The 25,743-nt window shown below is 45.3% G+C and overlaps 2 protein-coding genes across 2 annotated transcripts in view; one reads left to right on the plus strand and one right to left on the minus strand.

The window, feature by feature from the left end:
• Positions 1–20,903, plus strand: part of LAMTOR1 (late endosomal/lysosomal adaptor, MAPK and MTOR activator 1) — a 28,401-nt gene extending 7,498 nt beyond the window's left edge. Inside the window, exons 4-6 of the mRNA XM_085888317.1 lie at positions 17,089–17,166; positions 19,625–19,742; positions 19,858–20,903. Coding sequence (XP_085744443.1) covers positions 17,089–17,166; positions 19,625–19,742; positions 19,858–19,950 — 289 coding nt within the window. The 3' untranslated portion in view covers positions 19,951–20,903. The remainder of the gene's footprint in view (positions 1–17,088; positions 17,167–19,624; positions 19,743–19,857) is intronic.
• The window catches only part of KRI1 (KRI1 homolog), a 90,771-nt gene continuing 84,771 nt past the window's right edge, over positions 19,744–25,743 (minus strand). The window contains exons 18-19 of the mRNA XM_085888316.1: positions 21,125–21,220; positions 19,744–20,810 (exon numbers count right to left, since the gene is read on the minus strand). Coding sequence (XP_085744442.1) covers positions 20,240–20,810; positions 21,125–21,220 — 667 coding nt within the window. The 3' untranslated portion in view covers positions 19,744–20,239. The remainder of the gene's footprint in view (positions 20,811–21,124; positions 21,221–25,743) is intronic.

Consider the following 25,743-nt stretch of genomic DNA (forward strand, 5'->3'; position numbering starts at 1 on the left):
GTCCAGTGGAGCCGTGAATGGGTCCGAACCACAGAAAAGGACTACACATCCAGCTCAGGGAAATAGTGCTGGAACTGTTCAATGAGCGACCGAAGGTGACGTGCAATCTCCCCAGAAAGACTGTCGAGCTCAGTATCATCGTACTGGCAGGTCATTAGATGCTCCACCAGATGGGGGGAAAAGTTTGAAGGACTTAACAGTTGCTTTGTCTGCCAGTAATTTTAGAATCGCCAGAAATCCACTCATTTTGTCATGAAAAATCATTAGGTTGGCGTCTTTGCCTTGGACAGAGCAGTTGAGGACATTGAAATGTTCAAACATTGGTGGTGGCCTCCAATGGTTTGATGAGCAGAGGCTCATTGACAAAGTTATCAGCCTTGATGAAGCGGACCCAGAGGATGAGTTGCGCGTATGATGCGATATCAGTGGACTCGTCCAACTGTATGGCATGCCACGGCGATTCCTTGATCTTCTGTACGACCTGAGCCGTTACGTCCAGACTCATATCTTCAATTCTGCATTGGATGGTGTTGTCAGAGAAGGGTATAACTGCCAGTTTCTTCGCCGCTTCCTCCCCAACCATCAGAGATACCATGTCCTTTGCACAGGGCAGCACGAGTACTTCCACAATGGAGTGAGTCTTTTTAGTCTTGGCAACATGGAGCGACACTCGATACGAGGCCTCTAATGCCCAAGAATTGGTCAGATGGCATGTACCCTCTCTGTCAAGACGTGTATTCTTGAGTGCAAGAAGTTTCCTCTCAAAGAATGCTCTCTCCTTATCCTGATAAGGCGCATGTTTTGTAGTCAAATGCCTCTGCAACTTATTTTGTTTCATAGACTCCGTAGAAAGCACTTCGAAACAAATCACACACTGAGGCCTCTGTGCCCCACTTTTATCCACCACGTAGTAAAATCCAAGGTCCAGAAATTTATCCTGGTAAGAATGATCTCGAGATTTGCTGGAGGCCCGTGCTGCCATTACAAATAAGGTCTCGAGTCGTACGTGGAGACGTGAATAGACGTTAATGATAGTCAGAGTCTGAGTCTGAGAGGCCGTGGATCAAACCACTAATTTCCCGCCAAAATGAACCGCCCTTCAGCGAGCCCGCGCATCGGCTGGATCCCATTCCAAGCGTCATGTTGCGCCGGTTCCCATACTTTGAACGAACCGTTTATATTACATCCCGTAAAAGCGAACACCGATCGAAAATAGACTTTTTTTTCGCTGCAAGCGGACGCCCGCGACCCCACGAAATTTGCTCGGCGACCCCACTTGGGGTCACGCCCCCGGGTTTGAAAAACCAAGATCTCGACCTTGGTTTTTTTAAAACGTGGGGTCGCGGGCGTCCGCTTGCAGCGAAAAAAAAATTGTCTATTTTCTATCGGTGTTCGCTTTTACGGGATGTAATATAAACGGTTCGTTCAAAGTATGGGAACCGGCGCAAGATCACGCTTGGAATGGGATCCAGCCGATGCGCGGGCTCGCTGAAGGGCGGTTCATTTTGGTGGGAAATTAGTGGTTTGATCCACGGCCTCTCAGACTCTGACTCTATCATTCACGTCTCCACGTACGACTCGAGACCTTATTTGTAATGGCAGCACCGGCCACCAGCAAATCTCGAGAACGTTCTTACCAGGATAAATTTCTGGACCTTGGATTTTACTACGTGTTGGATAAAAGTGGGGCAAAGAGGCCTCAGTGTGTGATTTGTTTCGAAGTGCTTTCTACGGAGTCTATGAAACAAAATAAGTTGCAGAGGCATTTGACTACAAAACATGTGCCTTATCAGGATAAGGAGAGAGCGTTCTTTGAGAGGAAACTTCTTGCACTCAAGAATACACGTCTTGACAGAGAGGGTACATGCCATCAGACCAATTCTCCGGCATTGGAAGCCTCGTATCGAGTGTCGCTCCATGTTGCCAAGACTAAAAAGACTCACTCCATTGCGGAAGAACTTGTGCTGCCATGTGCAAAGGACATGGTATCTCTGATGGTTGGGGAGGAAGCGGCGAAGAAACTGGCAGTTATACCCCTCTCTGACAACACCATTCAACACAGAATTGAAGATACTAGTACGTGCCCGTTAAAAAAAAAAAAAAAAAAAAAAAAAAAAATTAATAAATATTCAAACTGCGAGCAACAAACAACCACGCAGGCCGTTTCTTCGCTCTCGCGTGCCCGTACGTGCGTGGCCCGGAAGTTCGCATATTATTCGCAGTTACGATAATTCGCAATTTAGTTTTAATACTCAATTATTCAATAAGCACCAACGTATTTTACCTTTTCGCAATGTCGTGGCAAGGAAAACCGAGAAGAGAAGAGAGAAAAAAATTTACTTCCTGGTTCAGAGCATACCAGCACTCGGTTACCGAAATTTATGCACCGTCTAATATGAAAACGATCATAACTTGGGGCATTGTGTTTATCTATAAATGCACATAAGAAATCGAGAAATTATTTGAATAAAAAAGTCATCACTATCCGGAAGTCCGTACGTTGTTACCCGCAATGGGGAACGTGGCTGATCTTCCCTTCCCCATCGGCCACGCCCATGCAACAACGTGTCTTGTCATTTGTTTGGTCAATAAATGGCCATAACTTGGGAAGCACTTGTCCGATTAATATCAAACCTTGAAAAGGCACATCCTCAGGTCCCCAGCAATATATCTGGCAAGTTTCAATTAGATCGGACCAGTGGTTGTCGAGAAACAGCAGTCACAGACACACACACACACACACACACACACACACACACACACACACACACACACACACACACACACACACACACACACACACACCTGGAATTATAGATAGATGAGTCTGGACGTAACGGCTCAGGTCGTACAGAAGATCAAGGAATCGCCGTGGCACGCCATACAGTTGGACGAGTCCACTGATATCACATCATACGCGCAACTCATCGTCTGGGTCCGCTTCATCAAGGCTGATAACTTTGTCGATGAGCCTCTGCTCATCAAACCATTGGAGGCCACCACCAAAGGCGAGGAAATTTTTGGAAATGTAGAGCAGTTTTATCGTGACCATGATCTGGACTTCGGAAAGTTGCTCGGTTCTACAACAGACTGTGCGCCAGCAATGTTAGGAGTGCGTTCTAGATTCAAGGTTAAATTGCTTGAGGTGGCTCCTCAGATCTCCATGGTACACTGCATGATTCACCGAGAAGCGCTCGCCTCTCGTACTATGCCAGAAACCTTGCAGAGCGTGCTCTCAGAAGTCGTAAAAATGGTGAATTGCATAAAATCGAGCGCCCTCAACACGAGGTTATTCAGGCTATTCTGCCAGGAGATGGACGCCGACCATAATAATTTACTATTCTACACGTCAGATGGTTATCTCGAGGAAACCTTCTTCTGCGCATTTACGAGCTCAAAGATGAACTGAAGGAGTTCCGACGCACACAAGGGAAAACGGCATGGGTGGCGTTGCTTGAGTCGGACACTTGGCTGTTAGAACTGTGCTATCTCGTTGACATCTTTGAACGTCTCAATGTCCTCAACCGCTCCCTCCAAGGTAAAGACGCCAACCTCATGATTTTTCACGACAAAATGAGCGGATTTCTGGTGACTAAAATTACTGGCAGACAAAGCAGCTGTAAAGCGCTTCAGCCTTTTCCCCCGTCTGGTGGAGCATCTAACGACCTGCCAGTACGATGATACTGAGCTCGACAGTCTTTCTGGGGAGATAGCATGTCACCTTCGGTCGCTCATTGAACAGTTCGAGCACTATTTCCCTGAGCTAGATGTGTAGTCCTTTTCTGTGGTTCGGACCCTTTCACGGCTCCACTGGACTCGATTGCTGATGAAGATGATACAGCACAGGAAGAGCTTGTACAGCTCCAGCAGGATTCAGGAGTGCAGGGTCTTGCGCGGACGAATTCGTTGTCGACATTGTGGTGCAAAATGCTGCCGTCGTACCCGACCCTGTCACGGCACGCCATTAAGGTTCTCATGCCATATCCTTCATCATACTTTTGTGAGCAGTCGTTCTCCACCATGGTGGTGATTAAAACAAAGAACAGAAATCGCCGAGAAGTGGAGCATGATATGATCCTGGCATTGTCATCTACTTCTCCACGAATAGAGAAGTTGGTTTCTGAAAAACAGGCTCATCCTTCTCATTGATATATCTAAATGTCATTCGGACTAAACTTCTGAAACATTCAACTGTACTATTTGGATACTGTCGGCTATTCTCCGTTTACTCGTCTATGAAAACATGACGATGGTGAATGAAGTAAACAGTAAATGTTCTTGTGTCATATGAAATCTTATCTTGTATATTATGAATTGGGTTTTGAATCTTTTGGGTCGCGCGACGTAGAGAGGTTCTGAAATTGGGTCGCCACTAAAAAAAAGTTTGAAAACCACTGGTCTCTGAACCAGTGGTTCAGTGGTTTCCAGATAAGAACCAGTGGTTCTTAACCTTTTTACCACCACGCCCCCTCCCACCCCTCACATCTTCAACCAAATGATTAAAAATCCCTCCTGAATTGAAAGGAAAAACTGAAAAATGCGTGTTTTTAGTCTTTGATTGAACAAGGAATTCTGTATAAGCAACACTCAAATACACAGCATAATTAATGAGATACTTGACATTGCTTCTAAGCTCCCAGATCTTGAATGCGTGGTCGAATGCCAGAGAGATCACAATGCAAGTCCCCTTCAACGTTCAGCTTGTTTCTGTACTTGGTCTTGGCAGCAACGAGCGTGGAAAATGCAGTTTCACAAAGATACATTGATCCAAACATTGTCAGAATCCGAAGAGCTTGATTTGAGGTCAAAGGGTAAACAGGAAGGGATGTGACCCAGAACGTGTCTCGATCCAGTTTTTTTGAAGTCTTCTTCAGCCGAGGAGTTGAACTTTAACTCAAGAAACTCCTCTTGCACTTCGTCTGAAATATCAGCGACTTCACATTGAAGTGGGTTCCTAATGAATTTCCAGGCTTCGCGCTTCTTATCTATATCCGGAAAGTATCTGCGGAATTCTGCTTTCAATTCAGTAACATGAGTAATTATTTGTTTCTTTAACTCAGAATCAAGGTAACTGAATGAGAGCAGAATCCATGTGAGCAAAACTGGCTGTATTTCCTTCCTGAATTTGACATTTCCAGAGGTTTTAGTTTTGCCATGAAGGCTCGAATGATGTCGTGGTGCATGATTATGTTGATGTTTTTCCCTTGGAGTTTGAGGTTGATGGCATTTAGCGTGTCAAAGATGTCCACCAGGTAAGCAAGAGATAGCAAAAATCCTTCAGACTGGAACTTGTCATGGAGATCTGCTTTCTGCTGCGAATCTAGAAATGTTTCCACTTCTTGTTGTTGTTCATAAAGCCGTCCAAGCATGTTTCCCTTCGAAAACCATCGTGTGTTTGTGTGGAAAAGCAAGGCTTGATGGTCAGAATCCATATCCACACACAGCTGTTTGAAGAGACGACTGTTTACGGCTCCAGCTCTGATGAAGTTGACTACCTTGATTAGCCAGGTTCATGACATCCCTCATTTCAGCAGGTAGAGTTCTGAATGCTAAGGCTTCACAATGAAGGATGTAGTGCGTACCTATAGCAGATGGACTTTTTCCTTTCACTCTTGTTATGAAACCAGATTGCAAACCAAGCATGGCCGGAGCTCCATCAGTGCACACCCCTACCAGCGAGTCCCACGAAAGTTGATTTTCCTGGAAGAAGTTTGATACCACTTGAAAAATATCTGTTGCTGTTGTATAACTTTCCATGGGATGGCAGAAGAGCATTTCCTCATTTACACTATTGCCTGACATGAAACGGAGCATCCATCTGTAGCTGAGAACACTGAGCAACATCAGTCGTTTTGTCCAACTGGATGGAAAATACAGGAGAAGCTCTTACTTGATCTTTGATGTCTTGAGACATTTCATCGATCCTTCCCTTGATGGTATCGTTTGATAGAGGGATTTGTGAAAGCTTGTTTGCACTATCCTTCCCCAGAACGAGCTCTGCTGCACGCAGTACACCTTGGTTTTCGGATTCTCTCCCCGATGTTTTGGCTCTTTGCAATCAACATGGCGATCTCATAAGAAGCCTCAACAACCTTTGAAGTCTGTTACCGAAATGCTCCACTGCTGTCCATATTCGCTTTCTTCAAGGACTGCCTTTTTGTTTCAAAGAATGCCTTGGGTTTGGCAGCTAAAGCAGGATGCATTGTCTTCAAGTGGCGTTCCAAGCGTGTGGGCCGCACGCCATCATTGCTCAGTCTTGTAGCATATTACTCACTGGGGTACCTCTGTGTCACCCTTTTGGAGCGACACAAATCCAAATCGAATATATTCGTCAAGATCCTTCCGCCTTTTTGCACTCATTGCAAATTATTTAGTTTGAAATGGGTATTGCGAATATGTGAAAAAAAATTTATTACTATAATAAAATCAATTAAATTTTAAAATTAATTTTAATACATAAAATGGTGGGCCTCGTGGTGAATAGAAAACGAAAATTATTAAAGGCGATACTTTTTTTTTTTAATGTTCATCACGATATTATGCAAAACGCAGAATTCCAAAAATAATTAGAAAAATTCCTACTTTTTTCTTCGGGCTCACGCCCCCTCTGGAAATTACTCACGCCCCCCAGATTAAGAGCCAATGGTCTCGACTCTAGTGTGTGTGTGTGGAAAGGAGTGCCAGTTTTGTGAGGGGGGGTTCAATAATATTTTGTTGATGTCTGTGTTCAGTGTTTGAATTATTTATACTATGTCTGAGGCTTTGGATGTTGTCATGTTTGAGATGTGTGATTTCTGGAATTTAGCTGGGGTTGTATTTTTATTTTATTTTTTTTGATATTGCCCTTTGGAATGTACAGTGGAACCCCTCATTTAGACCAAACCAAGGGACTTGGCCAATAGTGGTCCGCTTGATGGGTGGTCCCCTTAACCAGTTTCACCATTTGGGTAGGTCTTCAGATAAAGATGCACAACTTCCTTCATACTGTTACGTTTGAGGGGGGGGGGTATGCATTCAAAGGGTAATTAGGTATGCCATGCTGTTCGAGTTTACCAGGATCTCGATGTAATAAGTAGCAATTCAGTGGTGATAAGTTGTCTAGTAAATGTTCATTTCTTCAAGGGGGGAAATGATAATTGTCACGTAATTAGATAGGGTAAGTGTGTCTGCGTAAACCCCTTTTGGTATTCTCTGGAGACTGGCCGTGACGTCACAGGACAGTGCAGCGGATGGCTCCGCCCCGTGATCACGATTGGCAGAAGGCGACGGCGGTGGGCCAATAAACGGCTCGATTGGAAGTGACGAGGACAGGAGGATAAAAAGGTTCTGTTCGGGGTCGAAAAGGAATGGGAAGAAGATCGGGACAAAAACGATCGTGTTTTTTTGGTGTGGAGGCTGTTGCGCGGAGAGCGTCCTTGTTGTTGTGCTGATTCGATCGTGTTCTTCATCGTGTCTTGGAGCCTTGCTGAGCCTCGTGCCTCACCTTGGTTGGCTCTGGGGTTCTGCTGACTTGGAGTACGGGGTCGAACGGCGGGCGGACCTGCCTCCCTCTCCTGCTCGCAACTTGGCGCCAGAACTGGTTCCCTGGCGGCTGTGAGCGGACTTGGGCCAAGACCAGGAGGTCGACAGCACCACGGTTTCTCCTGCCCCCCTGACGAGAGCAAGGCCAGCTCGTCCGACGCCGATCCAGGGACAGTTGCGTCCACACCACGGTCCAGCCTGACCACCAGAAATAGCTACGTTGTGTGTGCGTGTGCGTGTGCGTGTGCGCGCGCGCTTGGCGCCTTAGAGGGTTTGAGATCTGCATATTCATTGGAATTGTCTGTGTTTTTCCCTACGCCCGATCCCACACCATCCCGTCGAATCGCCCCGGATCCCTCTTCTTGCCGAGTCTTGTTATTTCTGGTCAATAATAAAAACAAATAAACATCATCAACTCAGTGAAAAGTGACTCTTGCCACCTTCCTCGTCCCGTTTGCGGTAGAGCGATTCGAACCGCCATGTTTGGGTTATAAATAAATAAACCGCCTCCATCGTTTCGGCTCATTCTACGTTGGCGAGACTGTTTAAGTCCCGTGGACGTCACAATACATTTAATTCCTAAATTGAATAACTTAGGTGGAATAACTGTTTGTACAGGATTTCACATCATGTTTCACATTCATGTACTGTACTTTATTCACAGAAACAGTAATTTTGATTATTCACAGAAAGTCTTTTGGATTATTCATGGAAACAGTAATTTTGATTATTGTGCAACGTTGAAAAAAAAAAAAAAAAAGAATCCGGGGTGCGCTGCCTCACGGATGACATGGCAGATTCAGCGATACCATTCTGTAGTTTGTCGACGGTGTCCAGTAAATGTCAGATTCTTGGACAGAAGATTTGTTAGGGTTAGGGTTGGTGTTAACAGAGTTAATGTTGTGGCGCGCTTTGAATCGGGAAAGCCAACTGTTGGATGCCGTGAAATCTACCTCGGGAACTTCAAGCGACCGTGCGAACTCCATGGCGTGCTCTTTTATCATCGGACCGCTGACAGCACAATTCAATGCTCAAACGCGACTGAACCACGACCACGTCATTTCGTCGATCTTCTTGAACTTTGAAGCGTTTTTCTGATTGGAGCATTTTCTTCGTATGCTGTCATGATTTCGGCTTTTCTCTTCAAGATGCGCTGAACCTGTGACTTGCTGACACCGTACTCAACTGTGAGGTTACGCTGAGACTTGATTTTGTCACTCTGTATGATCTTGACCTTCTCATCCAGCGTCAAATCTTTGTTGGGAGTTTTTTGAGCCATGGCAGTCGTGGAAAGAAGCGAATGGAAATCTGTGAAATCTGAGCATGGAGCACGGAACTTAAGGAGCCGAGGCAGCAGAGGCGTGTCTCCTATTAGTGACTGAAATTCTGATCCAAAATCCCGTGATTTCATTGGGTAAAAAGTAATTGTTTCCGATTTCATTGGGTAAAGAGTAATTGTTTCCGATTTCATTTCACGATCTTGTGATCATCTGGAGAATGTCTTTTTGGAACGGTTTGTTTGCAATTAGTCATGCTTGCCCAGCCAAAGAGCTTTGTATATGCTCGGATTGCTCAAGGGAACAATGTCCGCACCTAATTGACACTGGTCCGCTTGAGAGTTCAAATCTGCTTCAAGGGACTGGTAATATGGTGGTCCGTGGCCCAAACCAGGGGTGGTCCCCTTCGCCAATCAGTCAATGTACTAAATAGATAGGAATTTCTGAAGGGGCTGGAGAAAAATTGGCCCAGATGAGAGGTGGTCCGCTTACCCGGTTGGTCCACATGAGGGTTTCCACTATATTTGGTAGCTGCAGTTGAGGTGATCTTGAACTGTTTGATGTGGATGTCAATGTTGGTGATTTTGTTCTTACAGAGTTGTTAGAATTCTGGTTGTCATGTTTAAAATTGTCCCTGATTGTGTTTTTTTTTTTTGTTTGCATTGAGGTCTCTCGCTGTGTTTATGATAATGATACGAACGTAGATGCCGATTGACACTGACTGTAGCTGTGCTACCCTGACAAATCCATGCATCAGGGAAGATTTGACTCTCCTCTTGTGTTGGGGGGGGGGGGAGGGGTACAACCACCATGAAGAGGCATCCCTTCAAGCCTGGTGTTGGCTTTATGGTTAGGTGGCAAGATTAAGATCCTGTCTTTACCGTTGAATTAACACCACGCAGGATTGGCAGAGCTTGTCATCCTTCCAAGGTCGGCAAAATGAGTACCAGTGTAGTGGTAACTGCGGCATTGTAGCAGCAGCAGCACAGCTGTGCCCCCAGCCAATGATGCTACTCTACAGCCTTATGCTGCATGAAGAGGAGGCATCCCTGATAGCTGCACACATTGGTGGTTGTTGTGTTCCTTCCATGTACTTTTTTTCTTTTGTTTCTAGAAGTAACACCAAATATAATTATGTGCTCCTTCCATGTCCATCACACTTTATTCTCAAGTGTTCCTGCTGTCATCCTCAGTAAAATTGAACATTAAGCACAAATTAAACTATGGATGGGCTATGGGAGGAGGGAAGGAGAAGGACGTTTTCTTTGAATTGTCAAAAAATCTGTGCCTGTGTTTGTGACTTTAATTTCGAGAAGGACGAAGGACGAGCACATATAATTATGTGCTCCTTCCTGGTGGAAATCTGAAATGAGAGCGAGAGATGAACCTTCAGAGTTTAGGCTTTATTCCATTTGATTGGAGCCGCTTCTGTGGACACACCAGGAAATACAGGTTCAGCTAGGAGTACATAAGCAGTAACGTATACATGTGCAGTTAACCATTGCAGACTAAATCCGCGTAAGCACGGAGTTCGATATAATCTCCATTCTCACCAGTCAATGAGCACCTTCAGTTAACGAGCATCAAGTGGACAGCCGATGTCAATAGCAATGCCCCGGGGACAATCACTCGTGCCGCAGAGACATCCCCTTATACGCGAGACGCACAACATGTGATCCCGCGTCATGTCCCTCAATTCACGTTAATTCACCACATTCTCCCCACCTTTAAAATGTAACTAGGGGCCCATCTTACACACCATGATTGCTTTAGCACTATAGGAGTATACATTTCAAGCAACGCGGACTAATAGATCTACAGAAGCATACATGCCAAGCAGTGATTATTTTGAGTTGTAGGAGCATGGTAAAGAGCATCGATATATGATATAATGGGCATATAGGAGCATGAGCAGCGAGAATGCCGATAATCCCCTTTACAGATTGAGTCGTCGAGGGGGCCTTATTCGTCGACCTCTCCGGGAGTAAACTGCAGTTTCACTTGAGGGAGACTCCCGATCCTCTTGGTGAGCCTCGACTTGTGCCGGGGATGACTCCTCGATCGCTCTCGGGTGGAACGCGGCAGCCCCGTCGCCTGGCGGAGTTCTTGGGGGGGAAATGTCAGAAGGAGGAGTGCCAGAAGGTGGTGTACCGGCGGGAGGAGTACCTGAGGGAGCCAGATGGCGAACCGACACAGTGGTCTCCCTGCGTATGGAATTCAGAGCGTCAGGAAGAGTAACCTCCCATCGCTCGGGGCCCAGTCCTCTCGATTTCAGCGCCAGAGTTACGGCTTTCCAAATAACTCCATTATAACGTTCCACCTGCCCGTTTCCCTGTGGGTTGTAACCCGTCGTTCGACTAGTTGCTATGCCGTGCTCTAATAGGAATTGTTTTAGCCCGGCCGACATGAAACACGGCCCTCTGTCTGAATGTATGTACGAAGGTCTCCCAAACATAGCGAAGAGGTCAGAGAGACATTTTACGACAGTGCCCGAGGTCATATCCGAGCACGGAAACGAAGGAACCTTGAAAATTCATCAACAACGGTGAATATGTATCTGTTGTCTGTTTCGGCCGGTAGGGGACCTTTGAAGTCGATGTTTAGTCTCTCGAAGGGGGAAGTAGCCTTGATCAGTCTGCCAGAAGCCGCGCCATAGAATCTGGGTTTAGTTCAGCACAAACAGGGCATGAAGCATTCATTTGTTTAATATCTTCAACAGAATAGGGAAGATTTTGTCTGCGTACGAAATGTGCCATCCTGGTTACCCCTGGGTGGCACAGAGACACATGGAGGTCTTGCAAAGCCTGACTGATTGTTGCTGAACTGTAGACCCGGGAGAAGGTATCTGCAGCAGGGTTTTCTTTCCCGGGCCGGTAAACAATGTCGTATCTGTAGCAAGCTAGGTCTATCCGCCATCTCATAATTTTTTCATTCTTAATTTTTCCGTTATTTTCCCATCAAACATGAATGCCACGGATCGTTGGTCCGTAACGAGCGTGAAGTGGTTTCCCAGTAAATAATGTCTCCATTTCCGCAGCGCCTCAACGATGGCGTACGCTTCCTTCTCTATTGCCGAGTGTCTCTGCTCGCTTCTAGAGAGAGTTCTCGAGAAGAACGCGACCGGCCGCCCAGACTGATTAAGTGTAGCAGCTATGGCGTGATTTGAAGCGTCGGTTTCCACCACGAAGGGCACCGAGCTGTTGATCGATAAAACCACGGACTTACTGATATCATCCTTGAGATTGTGGAAAGCCCTTACGACAGCGGCATCTGGTGGAAAGTTTTGCAATGCACTAGGGGATGTATTTTCTCGGAGTATTGCGAAATCCATCTTGCATAGTAAGCGAACATCCCGATCACCCGGCGCATTGTTTGCAAGTCCTGAGGTGGTGGAAGCTCACGGAGCGGGCGCAATCGCTCAGGATCAGGCTTAATTGTGCCGTCGGCTGTTGTGTAGTCGAGAAGGTCAATTGACCTTGCCGAGAATACGCATTTCTCGTAGTTGAGAGTCAGATTATATTTTCTAGCAATGCTCAAGAATCTGTCCAGATTCCTATCATGTTCCCTCTGATCCCTACCGCACACTGTGACATTATCCACGTAAACAAAAGTGTCTTCGAGGTTTTCATCTGAGATGATGTCGTCCATAACCCGTTGGAAGCAAGCTACTCCATTCGTGACACCGAATGGTATCCTTCTGAACTGGTAGAGGCGCCGCCCTGCCTGGAATGCAGTGTACGGTTTGTCTTCCTCTCGGATGGGAATTTGATGATAGGCGCTTCGCAAGTCGATGGTACTGAATACCTTATAATTGGCCACGCGTTCGACCATCTCATCTATGCGCGGCAGGGGGTAGGCGTCGAGTTGGGTGAAGCGATTGACCGTTTGGGGAATGTCGACAACCATCCGTTTCTTATGGTTCTGACTGCTGGTTACTAACACCTGTGCGCGCCATGGCGAATCGCTCGGTTCTATAATTCCCTCCTCCAGTAATCGCTTGGTTTCCGAAGTGATGAAATTCATGTCAGCGGTGGTATATCGCCGCGATTTGATCGCTATCCGTTTGCAGACCGGCGACAAGTTAGCGAACAGCTGGGGGGACGTTACCTCCGCGGTGGTCAACGCATTTAAAATTAGACGAGGCTTGCTTCCTCCAAAGGGTATTTCGACGCTCGTGTGCTGCTTGAGGACATTATGACCCAGAATTACGTCTGCGCACAAATCACGAAGCACCAGCACCTTTACATCCCGATGCGTGTACCCTTTTACGTCCAATTCAACATTGCAGTACCCTCGTACGCGGGATTGTAGTGAGGTGGCGGCCATGCATACCGTATTGTCAGTCGGGTGGATTACCCATTTCCTGCCCTTCACTAGCGAGCTGTTGACGAAACTTTCCGAGCTACCGGTATCAATCAGTGCCTCAGCCATATGCCCGTTAATTCGTACGTTGATGATAGCCTTGGATAGATTCCCCGGGGAGGCTGCAGTCAATTTATTTTGCGAGTAGAGAGCCGCAGAAGTGGGTTTATTTCTCCTTAGAGTAGATTTACATACCCTGGCATAATGCCCTTTCTTGTCACAGTTCATGCATGTGGCATCTCTGGCGGGACATTTTTGACGAGGATGCCTTTTGTACCCACAAAAGAAGCATTTACCAACCGGAGCAGTTGCTGAGGAGTTTGACGAGGTCTGGGTATCCGGCACCTCGGGTGTTTCTCCATCCCCTATGTCTGGCTGTGTCTGTGCCAGTGGGGTTCCTTGAGTTCCCACCGTAGCAGCGTTCATGAGCAGCATCGGTGTCCCAAATGACTCAGATTGCTGCTGAGCCGTATCCATCGCTCGAGCCTGATCGACTACCTTGTCAAGAGTGGGTTGCGCTTTCTCTAGTAAGCGTTGCCGTATGTGGGCTGATCTGAGTCCTTGGATGAATGCCTCCCGGGTCGCTTCCTTTCGGTGTTCCTCGGCGCTTACCGCCCGGAAGCTGCAGTCTTTTCCCAGCTGATTCAGAGCTTGCAGGAACTGATCGATTGTCTCCCCGGCTGCTTGCTTGCGTGTGTTGAGAAGATGTCGTATGTACACCTCGTTCTTGGGCTTCACGTAGAGCGCTTGCAGCACCTCGATCGCTGCTTCGTAAGTGTCGCACCCCGAGAAGAGCCTGTACACGCTGGGCGAGACATGATTCACGAGAGCGGCAAATTTGTCAGCTCCCTCCGCGATGATGGTCAGATAGTGTGAGAAGGAACAGAACCAATGTGACCATTTCATTTCTGCGTCAGTCGCGTTCGGGTCTGCGTCGAACCTCTCTGGTTTGTAGATCTTGTCCATCTTTGGTTGAGAGAGCCGAGAAAATTAAATGGAATAAATTGAAATGAGAGCGAGAGATGAACCTTCAGAGTTTAGGCTTTATTCCATTTGATTGGAGCCGCTTCTGTGGACACACCAGGAAATACAGGTTCAGCTAGGAGTACATAAGCAGTAACGTATACATGTGCAGTTAACCATTGCAGACTAAATCCGCGTAAGCACGGAGTTCGATATAATCTCCATTCTCACCAGTCAATGAGCACCTTCAGTTAACGAGCATCAAGTGGACAGCCGATGTCAATAGCAATGCCCCGGGGACAATCACTCGTGCCGCAGAGACATCCCCTTATACGCGAGACGCACAACATGTGATCCCGCGTCATGTCCCTCAATTCACGTTAATTCACCACAGTTGTGTTCCTTCCATGTACTTTTTTTCTTTTGTTTCTAGAAGTAACACCGAATATAATTATGTGCTCCTTCCATGTCCATCACACTTTATTCTCAAGTGTTCCTGCTGTCATCCTCAGTAAAATTGAACATTAAGCACAAATTAAACTATGGATGGGCTATGGGAGGAGGGAAGGAGAAGGACGTTTTCTTTGAATTGTCAAAAAATCTGTGCCTGTGTTTGTGACTTTAATTTCCACATAAGATAAGCTACAGAATCTACCTGAGACAAATTGCAGAATTTAACAAGCAGCAGTTACAACTTCTAAGAAAAAGGAAAAAAAAAAGTTTCATTTGTCTAATTCATACATTTGATACCGCTTCCTCTCCTAGACCTCTGGAGAGTTGTATGGTGGCGGGGGGGGGGGGCTTTGGGAGGATAGCGGGGTAGAGGCAGCGTGGGGGGAAGGGAAGGCATTGGAGTGATAAGCACCCAAACAAACGTTTTCTTTTTAACCGCCATGTTCTATATAAAACCAGGTAGGAACATTTAAACATAGGGGCAATACCCCTGGGCACTCACCTGGTAGCGGTGAGATAAGATAACCAGGGAACCACTGGTAGTCATGGATGAGCCACAAAATACATAACTGAGAAGAAATTAAATACCTTTGGAGTTCTTTTTTATTTTAATGCCTTGAACAAACTTTGGTACGTCACGGTTGATGAAGGTTCTGGTCAAGTTTCATCAGAATTGCATCATGTGTAGTTTGAGAAGAAGTTAAGTATTTGTGGACTGACGGATGGCGTGCCATCCCATAAGGTTCCCGGAACTTCGTTCCAGGTGAGCTAAAAATGATAACCTATGTTATCGACCTGGCAAAGGCCTGCATGCATGTTCCTCCAACCTCCCCACCCCCATACGCATTTCTCCAACCTCCTAGTGGAGTTGCATCGTTTCATCCCTGGCATGCTTGTTCACAGCAACATCACTGATGTGTGCGCTGTGGAATCGCAGTGAGTGGAGCAGCATGCCTACATGCACCGTGAAAGGCAATACATGTTGTTACAACTTGCATTCCAATTAAGACCCCAGAAAGCTGATAGCATTGTCCATGCTAATCGTGCACATGCACCGGTGATAGTCATCCTTTCACTCGCATGAATTTCCCCACACCCACACTGCACGGTGGAACGTCTGCTCCCCATGTGGCTTTGGTGCTGCAGCACATTTGCTACTCCGGTGCAGAAGCACATGGTTTGCGAGATGGCCGCATAACCTCCACCACGTGCCATGTACACACCCCACGGAGTCATTTGTACCATATCTGTGTGCTGTATACGTACCTCTTTGTTTACAGTCATGACTTGCAAAAGCAGGTTATGGAACACAGTGCTGTGCTCAATGAGGTTCCACTTTCTGCACATTCCTTCATCTTTTTTTCATTCGATATAATCGTCTGAGCAGTATAAAAAGAGATGTGCTTTGCTTAAATGTTGTTGTTCGTCTTACAGCTGCTCCCGTTAGGGGTCGCCACAGCGGATCATCCGTTATGATCCACATACTGATTTGGCATAGGTTTTACGCCAGATGCTCTTCCTGACGCAACCCTGGTCGCCTCTTACGACACAGGGATAAGGATTGGGTTTCGCCATGATTCCGGGCTGCCCTACACCCTCTCATAGCGTGGCCCAGTGCAGAGCTCCCATCCTCAAGCGATCCTCCGAGTAGCCGGATTACAGGCGCACGCCACTGCACCCGGTATGTGCTTTGCTTAAATAAACACATTTATAAAAATCGCTAATTCATTAAAATTTTCAGATTTCACTCCAGATTGACACTTATTTAGTCCACGACATCCGATTCTCAAATCGAATATAATATTTTAATATACGTTAATAGGTCTGCGTCGATCGTGTTTCCAATTCAAGGCATGTTTAAATCGGCCGAACAAAATGGTGAATTGAGACCCCAGCAAGCTGACAGAGGGTTGACCAAGAATGATGCCTTGCTGAAGGATAATTAAATAAGGCTTTTAATTTTCTTCAAAAGGGGTGTTTAATTAACCCTATTTTAATTCATGCATTCCCTTGCTATGCATGTAAAGTTTTCGGCTGCTGGGTTTCATGGTTTTGGAGGAGAAAGACGCACACACACAATTAGTATAGATGACAGCAGGAATCCTTTTGGAAAAAGGATGTCTAACTGTGTGTGTGTGTGTGTGTGTGTGTGTGTGTGTGTGTGTGTGTGTGTGTGTGTGTGTGTGTGTGTGTGTGTGTGTGTGTGTGTGTGTGTGTGTGTGTGTGTGTGTGTGTGTGTGTGTGTGTGTGTGTGTGTGTGTATCCCCCCCTCCCCCCCATGACTTTTATTTGGCATTGTAGTCTATTTTGCCCAATATACATTTGTTCTTGTCACACACCAGCAGGGGAGGAATGGTGTTTCTGCACAGTCATCCATTACAAATTTGTTGCCCCCACTCCTTTCCCATTGAAGAAAAACCTTTCATTGTTTACGATGCATGCAGTTCAGTAGTAAAATCAGTCTCTTAAAAATTTTTTTGTTTGTTTTCATCCCTGGCATGCTTGTTCACAGCAACATCATTGATGTGTGCGCTGTGGAATCACAGGGAGTGGAGCAGCACGAATACATGGACCGTGCAAGGCAATACAGGTTGTTACAACTTGCATTACAAACTTCAAAATATTATAATTTGTAATAACACCCACCAAGCTGTGCAAAGCTATAAACTTTGTTTCATTAAACCATGTATCTTGAAACCAATTATACTACTGAAATTGGATCAGGTTATATATTCATCCTCCTTTGTTACTTGATGAAATAATTTTGCCAAGTTTGTTTGTAGCGTCTGGCTGCCAGTTTTGAAAAAAAAAAATTGTGGATGTAGGTGACCAGCCAATGACAACATGTATTTAGGTGTGATTCTTCACCATTGAATGATGGGGACAAAATTGATACGTGGCACGATATCTCGGTTATGGCTGGATTCTGATAAAACTAGGTGGACAGGTGTGTGTTGCAAAGAATTTATTCAATTTTCATAAAGATTTGAAAATTTTTTTCAGCGATTCTTCACCCTGAGTTATATACTGTATGACATATTTCAAAAAGTCATGGACAAGTTGTGACAAAACGAGGTGGATGAGTTGGTTTGGTGATGAGAACAAACCAATTTGATTTTGGTTCAGATTCGGCCTAGCAGATACAAAACGCAAATTGTTTAGCCAAGCAGAGTATTCACTCTGCCGAGTGCAGTTCCAGTTTTTATTTCACCCAGTGTCGCTCCAAGTGATTTCTAGTTTGTCTTTTTGTGAGCTCGATATCTCAAAGTTATGGATAAATTCAGATGAAACTTGGACAGGTTAGATGTTTGACGAGGATGAATTAGATTTTGGTAAAAATCTGGATGAGTTTTTTTTTTTTTTTCAATGTCGAAGTGATTCTTCATCATTGAGATGGGGCTAAAAATGATATGTAGCATATTTCAAAACATTGTCGACCAGTTATAACAAAACTTGGTGGGTGAGTTGGTTAGGTGACGAGAACAAGCCGATTCGATTTTGGTTCAGGTCTGGCTGCAGATCCGGCCTATAAGTAGGATACAACCGTAAACCATTAAACCTGGCAGAGGTTTGTGCTCTTTGGATTACCATTCTAGTTTGACTTATTTTATGTCTCTGCTGATGAAGTCACTGGAGGCATTATTTTTGGGTTGTCTGTCTGTTCATGCTCATTTTGTTTTCTCTGCAACCGCTTATCCGATTGATAATTTTCACCACAGGTGAAATGTTTAAATGGTAATTGACATCGTCGGTAGGTCACGTGGTGTGGCAGCAGTGTTCGAAAAGGAAAAATTTGACATCGATCTCAAACTGCTCCATGGAAAAACTTGAAACTTGTTTCTTATGGGGAGTAATTGACATGTGCCAAGTCTTTTTTTTTTAATGTCATGGGTGGCTTCATTATGATGTAATAATTGCAAACGTCAAAAGCTTTATTTGAGGGTCATCTGGGGCTATAATGTAAGGGGGGGGGGGATAAAAACAAAAAAAGTCATCGGCCACGGTTCGGCAGCCATATTATTTTCAACACAAAAATCTCAAACGGCTGAACAGATTGAAACAAAACTGTACAGGTCTGATTGCTTATCCATGAGGAACAAGAAGTTCTCCACCTGTCATAGGTCACATGGTTTGGCAGCTATGGGTTTTTTTTGAAGAATAACACTTTAAAAATCCTCCCCAACAGCTTGACAGATCCAGGGGAAATGTCACCTACATGTTCCCCAAACCTTGGGAATATCAGGATGTTCACGAATAATTAATAGGTTACATGGTTTGGCAGCCATGTTCGATTGAACATAAATCTTTAAAAAAAGAAGTTACTTTTGAACAGCTTCAATCGATCATGTAAAACGTCACAATTATGATGTCGTAGTCAAGGGGAATGTGTTTTTTAAATTTCAACCTGATTGGATGCGTGGTCTGGCAGCCAGAATTATTTTATGTTTTGAATACGAGTTCAGGGATTTAAATCAAACTTGGTACAAGTGTGTAGAATGATGTAATAATGTGGGCAGATGAATCTCTGGTGATATGAGTATCCAAGATTGTCAAAAATGTTTTTTTTTTGCTGAAGCTTTTGGGTTTTCAGATTAGTTTGTTCTCTCATTTGCCATGATTCTTACTTATGTGCAGAACTCTATACAATAGATTATTATAGTCACAAAGAACAAGTATTAGAAGTTTGAAAGTTGACATTTAATATTAAGGGTTAGTTTGTTTGATGTTCCAGACTTGAGCACACCTCATGATGCAGGGACCCCATCTTCAAATCTGCTACACTGTCAATTTGTCCTTGTAATTTATACTGAGTGCTTGAAAAAATTTTTTTTAACATTCGAATTCGGTAATATCGTTTGCACAATTCTTCACATTTACAGATAATTCCCTCCATTGGTCAAAGACTATTGGCTTATTGCCACATTAAGCCTTTCATGATGTTTAAGTATGCTTTGATGCACAAACAAAACTATAGCTCTTTGCATTTTGATGCTGCTCGACTACAAGAGTGGTTCTATTTCCAGCAACTGTTCTTCCCTCTTCCCCAGCTCCCGCCTGGCAATGCGTCCACCCCAACAGCCCAGTCGGCCATCACTTCCTGCCCTGACCTCTCAGCCTTTGCAAGTTCTCGGCTCACGACCAGTTCCCCTTGCAGACATCCAACTCGTAAGTACACGCTGAATTTAATGATCATCATAAAAATACAAAAGTCCATGCACTTTCACAAAAACAGTTACCGAGGCATGGGATAGGCATACTAAATTTGTGCCGCGTGCCACAGGTGTGTCGGATTGCCAGCCTGGCAGCACAGGCCAGAGCCCAGCTGTGCGTGGCGTCCAGTGATGAGCTTGTCGTTCCCTTCGCAAGAGCTTGAATTTGGCTCTGCTGAGACTTGCCATTCACCGACCCCCATGACCCATCAAAGCTGCAAAATAACTTGCAGTTCGTCCCACTTCTCAATGCCCGTCCTTCACATACCTGCCCCATCTCTACACATGCTGTATCACTGAGGATGTAGACCATATTTGACACACAGAGCATTGAACTTAGGACTCGAGTCTCGCTTTCAGTCGAGTTTGACTAAATGTTGATTGGTAAATAAAGGTATGGTCATTGGTAGTGCTTTTATTATGATCAGAGGCTGCATTAAGAGGGCTGGATTTTCACTTCTGTTTTTCCTGGAGGCCTGAGCCATTTTTGCTTTGTTTGTGCCGCCTGAAGACACTGTGGACATTCAGCCCATATGCGGCTATGCGGGAAGCTGACATTGTCCTATCCCCAACCTGCAAGGATAACTCAGCACATCTATGGCTTTCAGGTTCTCGCTTCCTCTTCCCTTTCACCCAGGCCTTTTGTGGCTTTCTCTTCCTCTCATGTTCTACATGTTTCTTTTTATCTCTCCTTTTGCCCTTTTCTCCCTCAGTTATCTCCAATTGGTGTTTCACAGACACTTGCTGCCTTCCACCATCAGCTTTAACACGTTTGTTCACCGTATTAACTTCAAACTTGGGCAGTTTGCTTGGTTTAGCTTTGCCTTTCACATTCTTTTGCATATCTTCATTGGCTTCCCCTCGATCTTCACTCCCATCATCATTATCTTCTACTTCCCTTCCCATCAGTCCAACAGCTTGCTCTTCCTCCAAAGCTGTCAACTGCTCTTTCCGTCGCAGCCGTACGCGTTGTTTGAATCCAGGTGCCGTTTTCTTCGGCTGTCCGAACTCCATATTTTCCTCTCTGCACAAAGTGAACAGATTTGTACATGTACAAAGATGCATCTATTCAATGGTGCACATTTTTAATGGTAAAGCTGGAGTATCACAAACTTTGTACTGTTGTCATGACCCCTTTTTTTTTGTTGTTCCATGTACAAACTATTGATTTGCATCATATTTCAATAATTATAATCACTTGCACAACATGACTTCTTTTTTCCCCATAAATAATTAGACTTGCTATCTCTATGCAGTTCCATGAAAAGCACACCAGGTACAATTTAACCGCCTGATTACTCGCATCAACATCTACAACAAAGACAAGTATGATCTCACCTTTCCACAAGTGACTGAAGAACATTGCGCTTCTTGACAATGTTGGCACCTCTTCTGATGGCACGGTGAACTTCCTTCAGCTCCTCTGCCTCTGTCCTATTGCAAAAAAAAACGATCAGCAAGTAGTGCACATGCAGTATTTATTTTATTTCACTTTGAAGGCAGTGGTGACACTACCTTTCATCAAAAGCATTTTGTTTCACTGAAGGCATTTGATAAAGTATGGAGTGGTACCATCTAATTGGGCATATTACACCCTCGATGAAGGTGTAACTTGAAATGTTTTAATCTATAAAGTGTGTCCAACTCAAACCATGAAAAAAAAACAAAAAAAAAGTGGCCCATAACTTTGCATGTATACTAACAACTCAGAGTTGTATCCCCCCCTACAGTATTCCTATTCCCACGTTATCCTGTGCAGTGAGGTGTTTTGAATTGTAAGCAGTAGGTATGTTTTTGATTCATGCACACAACCCAGGTTACTTTCTTTTTGCGTTCACAGAGCTGTCAGTTGCCGATACACCGCCCAAGTGAAGATTATGCGTCAGAAGAACGTGTTACATGCTTGGAACAATATTGCATGCCGGGTGGGTTCTCTGCTAGTGCTTTATAAAAAGCCCTTGTTTTGGATTTCAACCCATATACCTATACAGTACACAGGTAAAGCTTGATTATCTGGCACCTTACCAACAGACACTAACTGGCACTTTTAAAAGCATCCTTGCTACAATTCAGACCAGTGTTTGTTCATCATACTACTACGACAGTTCTGGGCTGATTACATAGACTTGCTACAGAGGATCAGCGTAACCTCAATTAATGGATAGGGGTGTTTTGATCTTTGCCGGTGGTCTTGGGAAGTTGAAGGGGCGTTTGCAAATCCTCTATGTAAATGTGTAGCACCACCTCCAGGTTTTCCCTGGTATTACAAGTCTCCACAATTTACAGTTCAGTATTCCTGTCCCCATGTCCAGTACTGAGGTATTTTTAATTATAAGCAGTTTTTTGCTTCATGCACACAACCTGGAATTTTTTTTTTTTTTTTTGCCGATACACCGCTCAAATAAAGGTGTCAGAACACAACGTTGCAGGCTTGGAAAAGATCACCCGTAGGGTGGGTACTCTGCCAGATATATATATATATATATAGTAACGGAAATGGCCCTACGTATGCTGCTAAATATAGGATTAGCTCAGATCCCCCATTAAATGCATGTCTAGCTAGGTTGTTCGGTAAAATGGACGTTACATGTGTCGGGAGGTGTAGGATGCATGTTTTATTGTTTGTACAGTAGTGGTGTGCCGAGGGCTCCCTCTTCTTCCTCCCCTCTTGGGATGATAGGCCCCGCCCAGTCGGCTGAGGGGGAGTGGCCTGGAGAGGGAGGTGGAGCTAATGGGAGGAGTTTGTCTGCTTTGAAAAGGGGGAGGAGCCAGTAGCTCGCTAAGAGCGAAGGAAGAGCTCGTAAGAAGGTTCAGTTTTTGGGAAAGTCGTTTTTCGAGGTGTGCTCGGGTTTTTCGAAACGAGCGAACAAAGGAGGGACAGTGTTGAATCGGCCGGGAGAGACGCTGAACCTGAGCGTGCCGAGTCTGCCTTTTTTGGCAGTAAGAGAGGCTCCCTGGACGTCGAGTCTGCCTTTTTGGGCAGTGGGAGAGGCGGCCTGCACGTCTAGTCGGCGATCGACTCTTATGAGGTGATTCTGCCGTGAGAGAAACGGCAGTCGGCTTTGATAGGCGAGCGTAGGAAAAAAGGTGATTCTGCAGAGAAAGAAACGGAGGATGGAGTTGAGAAGTCAGGCTTCGAGGCGGGAAGGCAAGAGAGGAAACGACGGAGCCTCTGACGGTCTCTACTCACCTCACGGCTCAACACATTTGCCGATCCGCTTGCCGGAACCCGGCACCTCGATTTGGGCTTTGTCTGGTGCACAGGCCAGGCCTGTATTTGTATGCTGGACCTTTAGAGAAATCAGCTGAGGCCCATCGTCCATCTGACGGTCTTGTGCCGTCGACCTCACGCGGGGTCAGAGCGCGCAGAGACCGCGTGCGGTGCTGAAAAGGAAGGCGAGCGCCGTCTTGCCACGCGGCGTGTTCGAGTTCGAGCTGGGGGCTCGAATCCGTAGACATCCGCTTGTTACGAGTGACATTCGTGCTTTTGACACTTTCCTCTCGTCCATGAAACCTCACCAAGTACTCTGTCTTGTCTGCATGCATGCTGTCTGTCTGTCTTGTCTGCACATTGTATAAGGCATATCTCGGTAGTGACCCCCTCGAAACCTGTAATTCGTAGTTCCTTAGTTAAGAACGGGTTAAAGATTGTTAATAAAAACAGTTGTGACTGGCTTGCTTGTGTCGTGTTCCCTAATGTTCCCCAATAAATCTGGTTGGTTTGTATGAAGTTACCGCTATGGATTAATTAGTGTCGCATCGAGGAACGATCCGTTTGATGGGCATATAAAACCAAAATGGTTACAGACTGGCAGAAAATGCTTGACATCTGACAAAACCAGTCTGTAACCGGGGTTCTATTTTCCCAACTGATAAGGTACGTGATTACGTTGATATCGCGATTGAAGACGCGTGACCCGAGGTCTGTGCTGAACCAGCCGGCGTTATAAACCCCGGAGACTGCGGTGGTGAGGGTGGCGCCAAGAGTCGGGTGAGAATCCCGCCACCTTGAAGACGTGTGACCCGAGGCGTGTGCTGAGCCAGCCGGCGTTATAAATACCGGAGACGGCAGTGGTGAGGGTAGCGCCAAGAGTCAGGTGAGAATCCCGCCACCCCGGATCCGCAACAATATACACAGGGTGTCCATAAAGTCTCTTTACAATTTAAAAAATTTATTACAAAAGCAAATGAATAGATAAACCTATGGAAATTACAAAATGAGGAGTAGATATTGAAGTTTTTTTGCCTCATTTAATACAATTCTATATGGGCACCATTAGTTGCACGAAGCACATCAACACGGTATAAATTATGAAGAGACTTTATGGACACCCTGTGTGTGTGTGTATATATATATATAGCCCGGTGTTGGTGTAGTGGTTTGGGTAGCGGCTTGGGATCCAAAAGGTCCTGAGTTCAATCCCCGTTGGCCGCTTGAATTAATACACACCAGGAGGTTGACTCAGCCTGTCATCCTTCCGAGGTCGGCGAAGTGAATACCAGTGTATGCCCCCGTTAGAATAGGTGTACCATATCCGTGTCGTAAGAGGCGACCAGGGTTACGTCAGGAAGGGCATCCAGCGTAAAACCTGTGCCAAATCGTTATGCGGATCATAACGGATGATCCGCTGTGGCGACCCCTAATGGGAGCAGCCAAAAGAACATACATATATACATATATACATATATACATATATATTACAGCTCTGGAAAAAAAAGACACCACTCCAAAAAAAAATTAAATAAGCATCTCTACATGTTTGGCAGCCATTCCATTCCAGTGTTTGTTGAATTCTAACACAGGCACACCTCATTCTACTTAGTGAGGTACTGATTAGGTGATCACCTGAACCAAATCTTATTTAACAAGGAAAAGTATAAAAACCACTGCTGTGGTCATGACTATCCTCTTGCAATAGGACCAGCTGGATGGCAAAAAGTGCTAGTGGTACCTCAAAAGTAATTGGAATCGAAGAAAACTATTGACCATGCCAAAAGATTGAAAAGAAAAGTTTTGAGTGAGGAAAAGAAGGTTTCAATTCTGGCTTTACTGGCAGAGGGATACAGTGAGCGTCATGTTGCTTCTATCCTTAAAATTTCAAAGACGGCGGTTCATAAGAACAAGGTCAAGCAGCAGATATTGGTGACAACAAAGCCACAAACTGGCAGAGGGCAAAAACACTTTCCACTGACCAGGATGACTGCCAACTCATTCGAATGTCACTCAACAACCGTAAGATGACATCAAGTGACCTACAAAAAGAATGGCAAACGGCAGCTGGGTTGAAGTGCACTGCGAGGACGGTTCGAAACAGGCTCCTCGGGGCAGGGCTGAAGTCGTGCAAAGCTTGAAAAAAGCCCTTCATCAATGAGAAGCAAAGAAGAGCCAGGCTGAGGTTTGCTGGAGACCACAAGGATTGGACCATAGATGACTGGAGTAAGGCCATCTTCTCTGATGAGTCCAATTTTCAGCTTTGCCCAACACCTTTTTTTTTTTTTTTTTTTTGGTCCTGGTCGTCTGATGGTCGTCAGATGGTTAGACGGTTAGATGGTTAGTCAGATGGTTAGACGGAGACCTGGAGTAAGGCCATCTTCTCTGATGAGTCCAATTTTCAGCTTTGCCCAACACCTGGTTGTCTGATGGTTAGACGGAGACCTGAAGAGGCCTACAAGCCACAGTGTCTCGCACCCACTATAAAATTTAGTGGAGGATCGGTGATGATCTGGGGGTGCTTCAGCAAGGCTGGAATCGGGCAGATTTGTCTGAAGGACTCATGAATCAAGCCACGTACAAGGTTGTCCTGGAAGAACACTTGCTTCCTTTTGCTCTGACAATGTTCCCCAACTCTGAGGATTGGTTTTTCTAGCAGGAAAATGCTCCATGCCACAGCCAGGTCAATCAAGGTGTGGAAGGAGGACCATCCGATCAAGACCCTGTCATGGCCAGCCCTGAACCC

This window comes from Eptatretus burgeri, chromosome 7 (genome assembly GCF_056783735.1).
Source record: "Eptatretus burgeri isolate ZD-2024b chromosome 7, Ebu_testis_v1, whole genome shotgun sequence".
Taxonomy (NCBI): domain Eukaryota; kingdom Metazoa; phylum Chordata; class Myxini; order Myxiniformes; family Myxinidae; genus Eptatretus; species Eptatretus burgeri.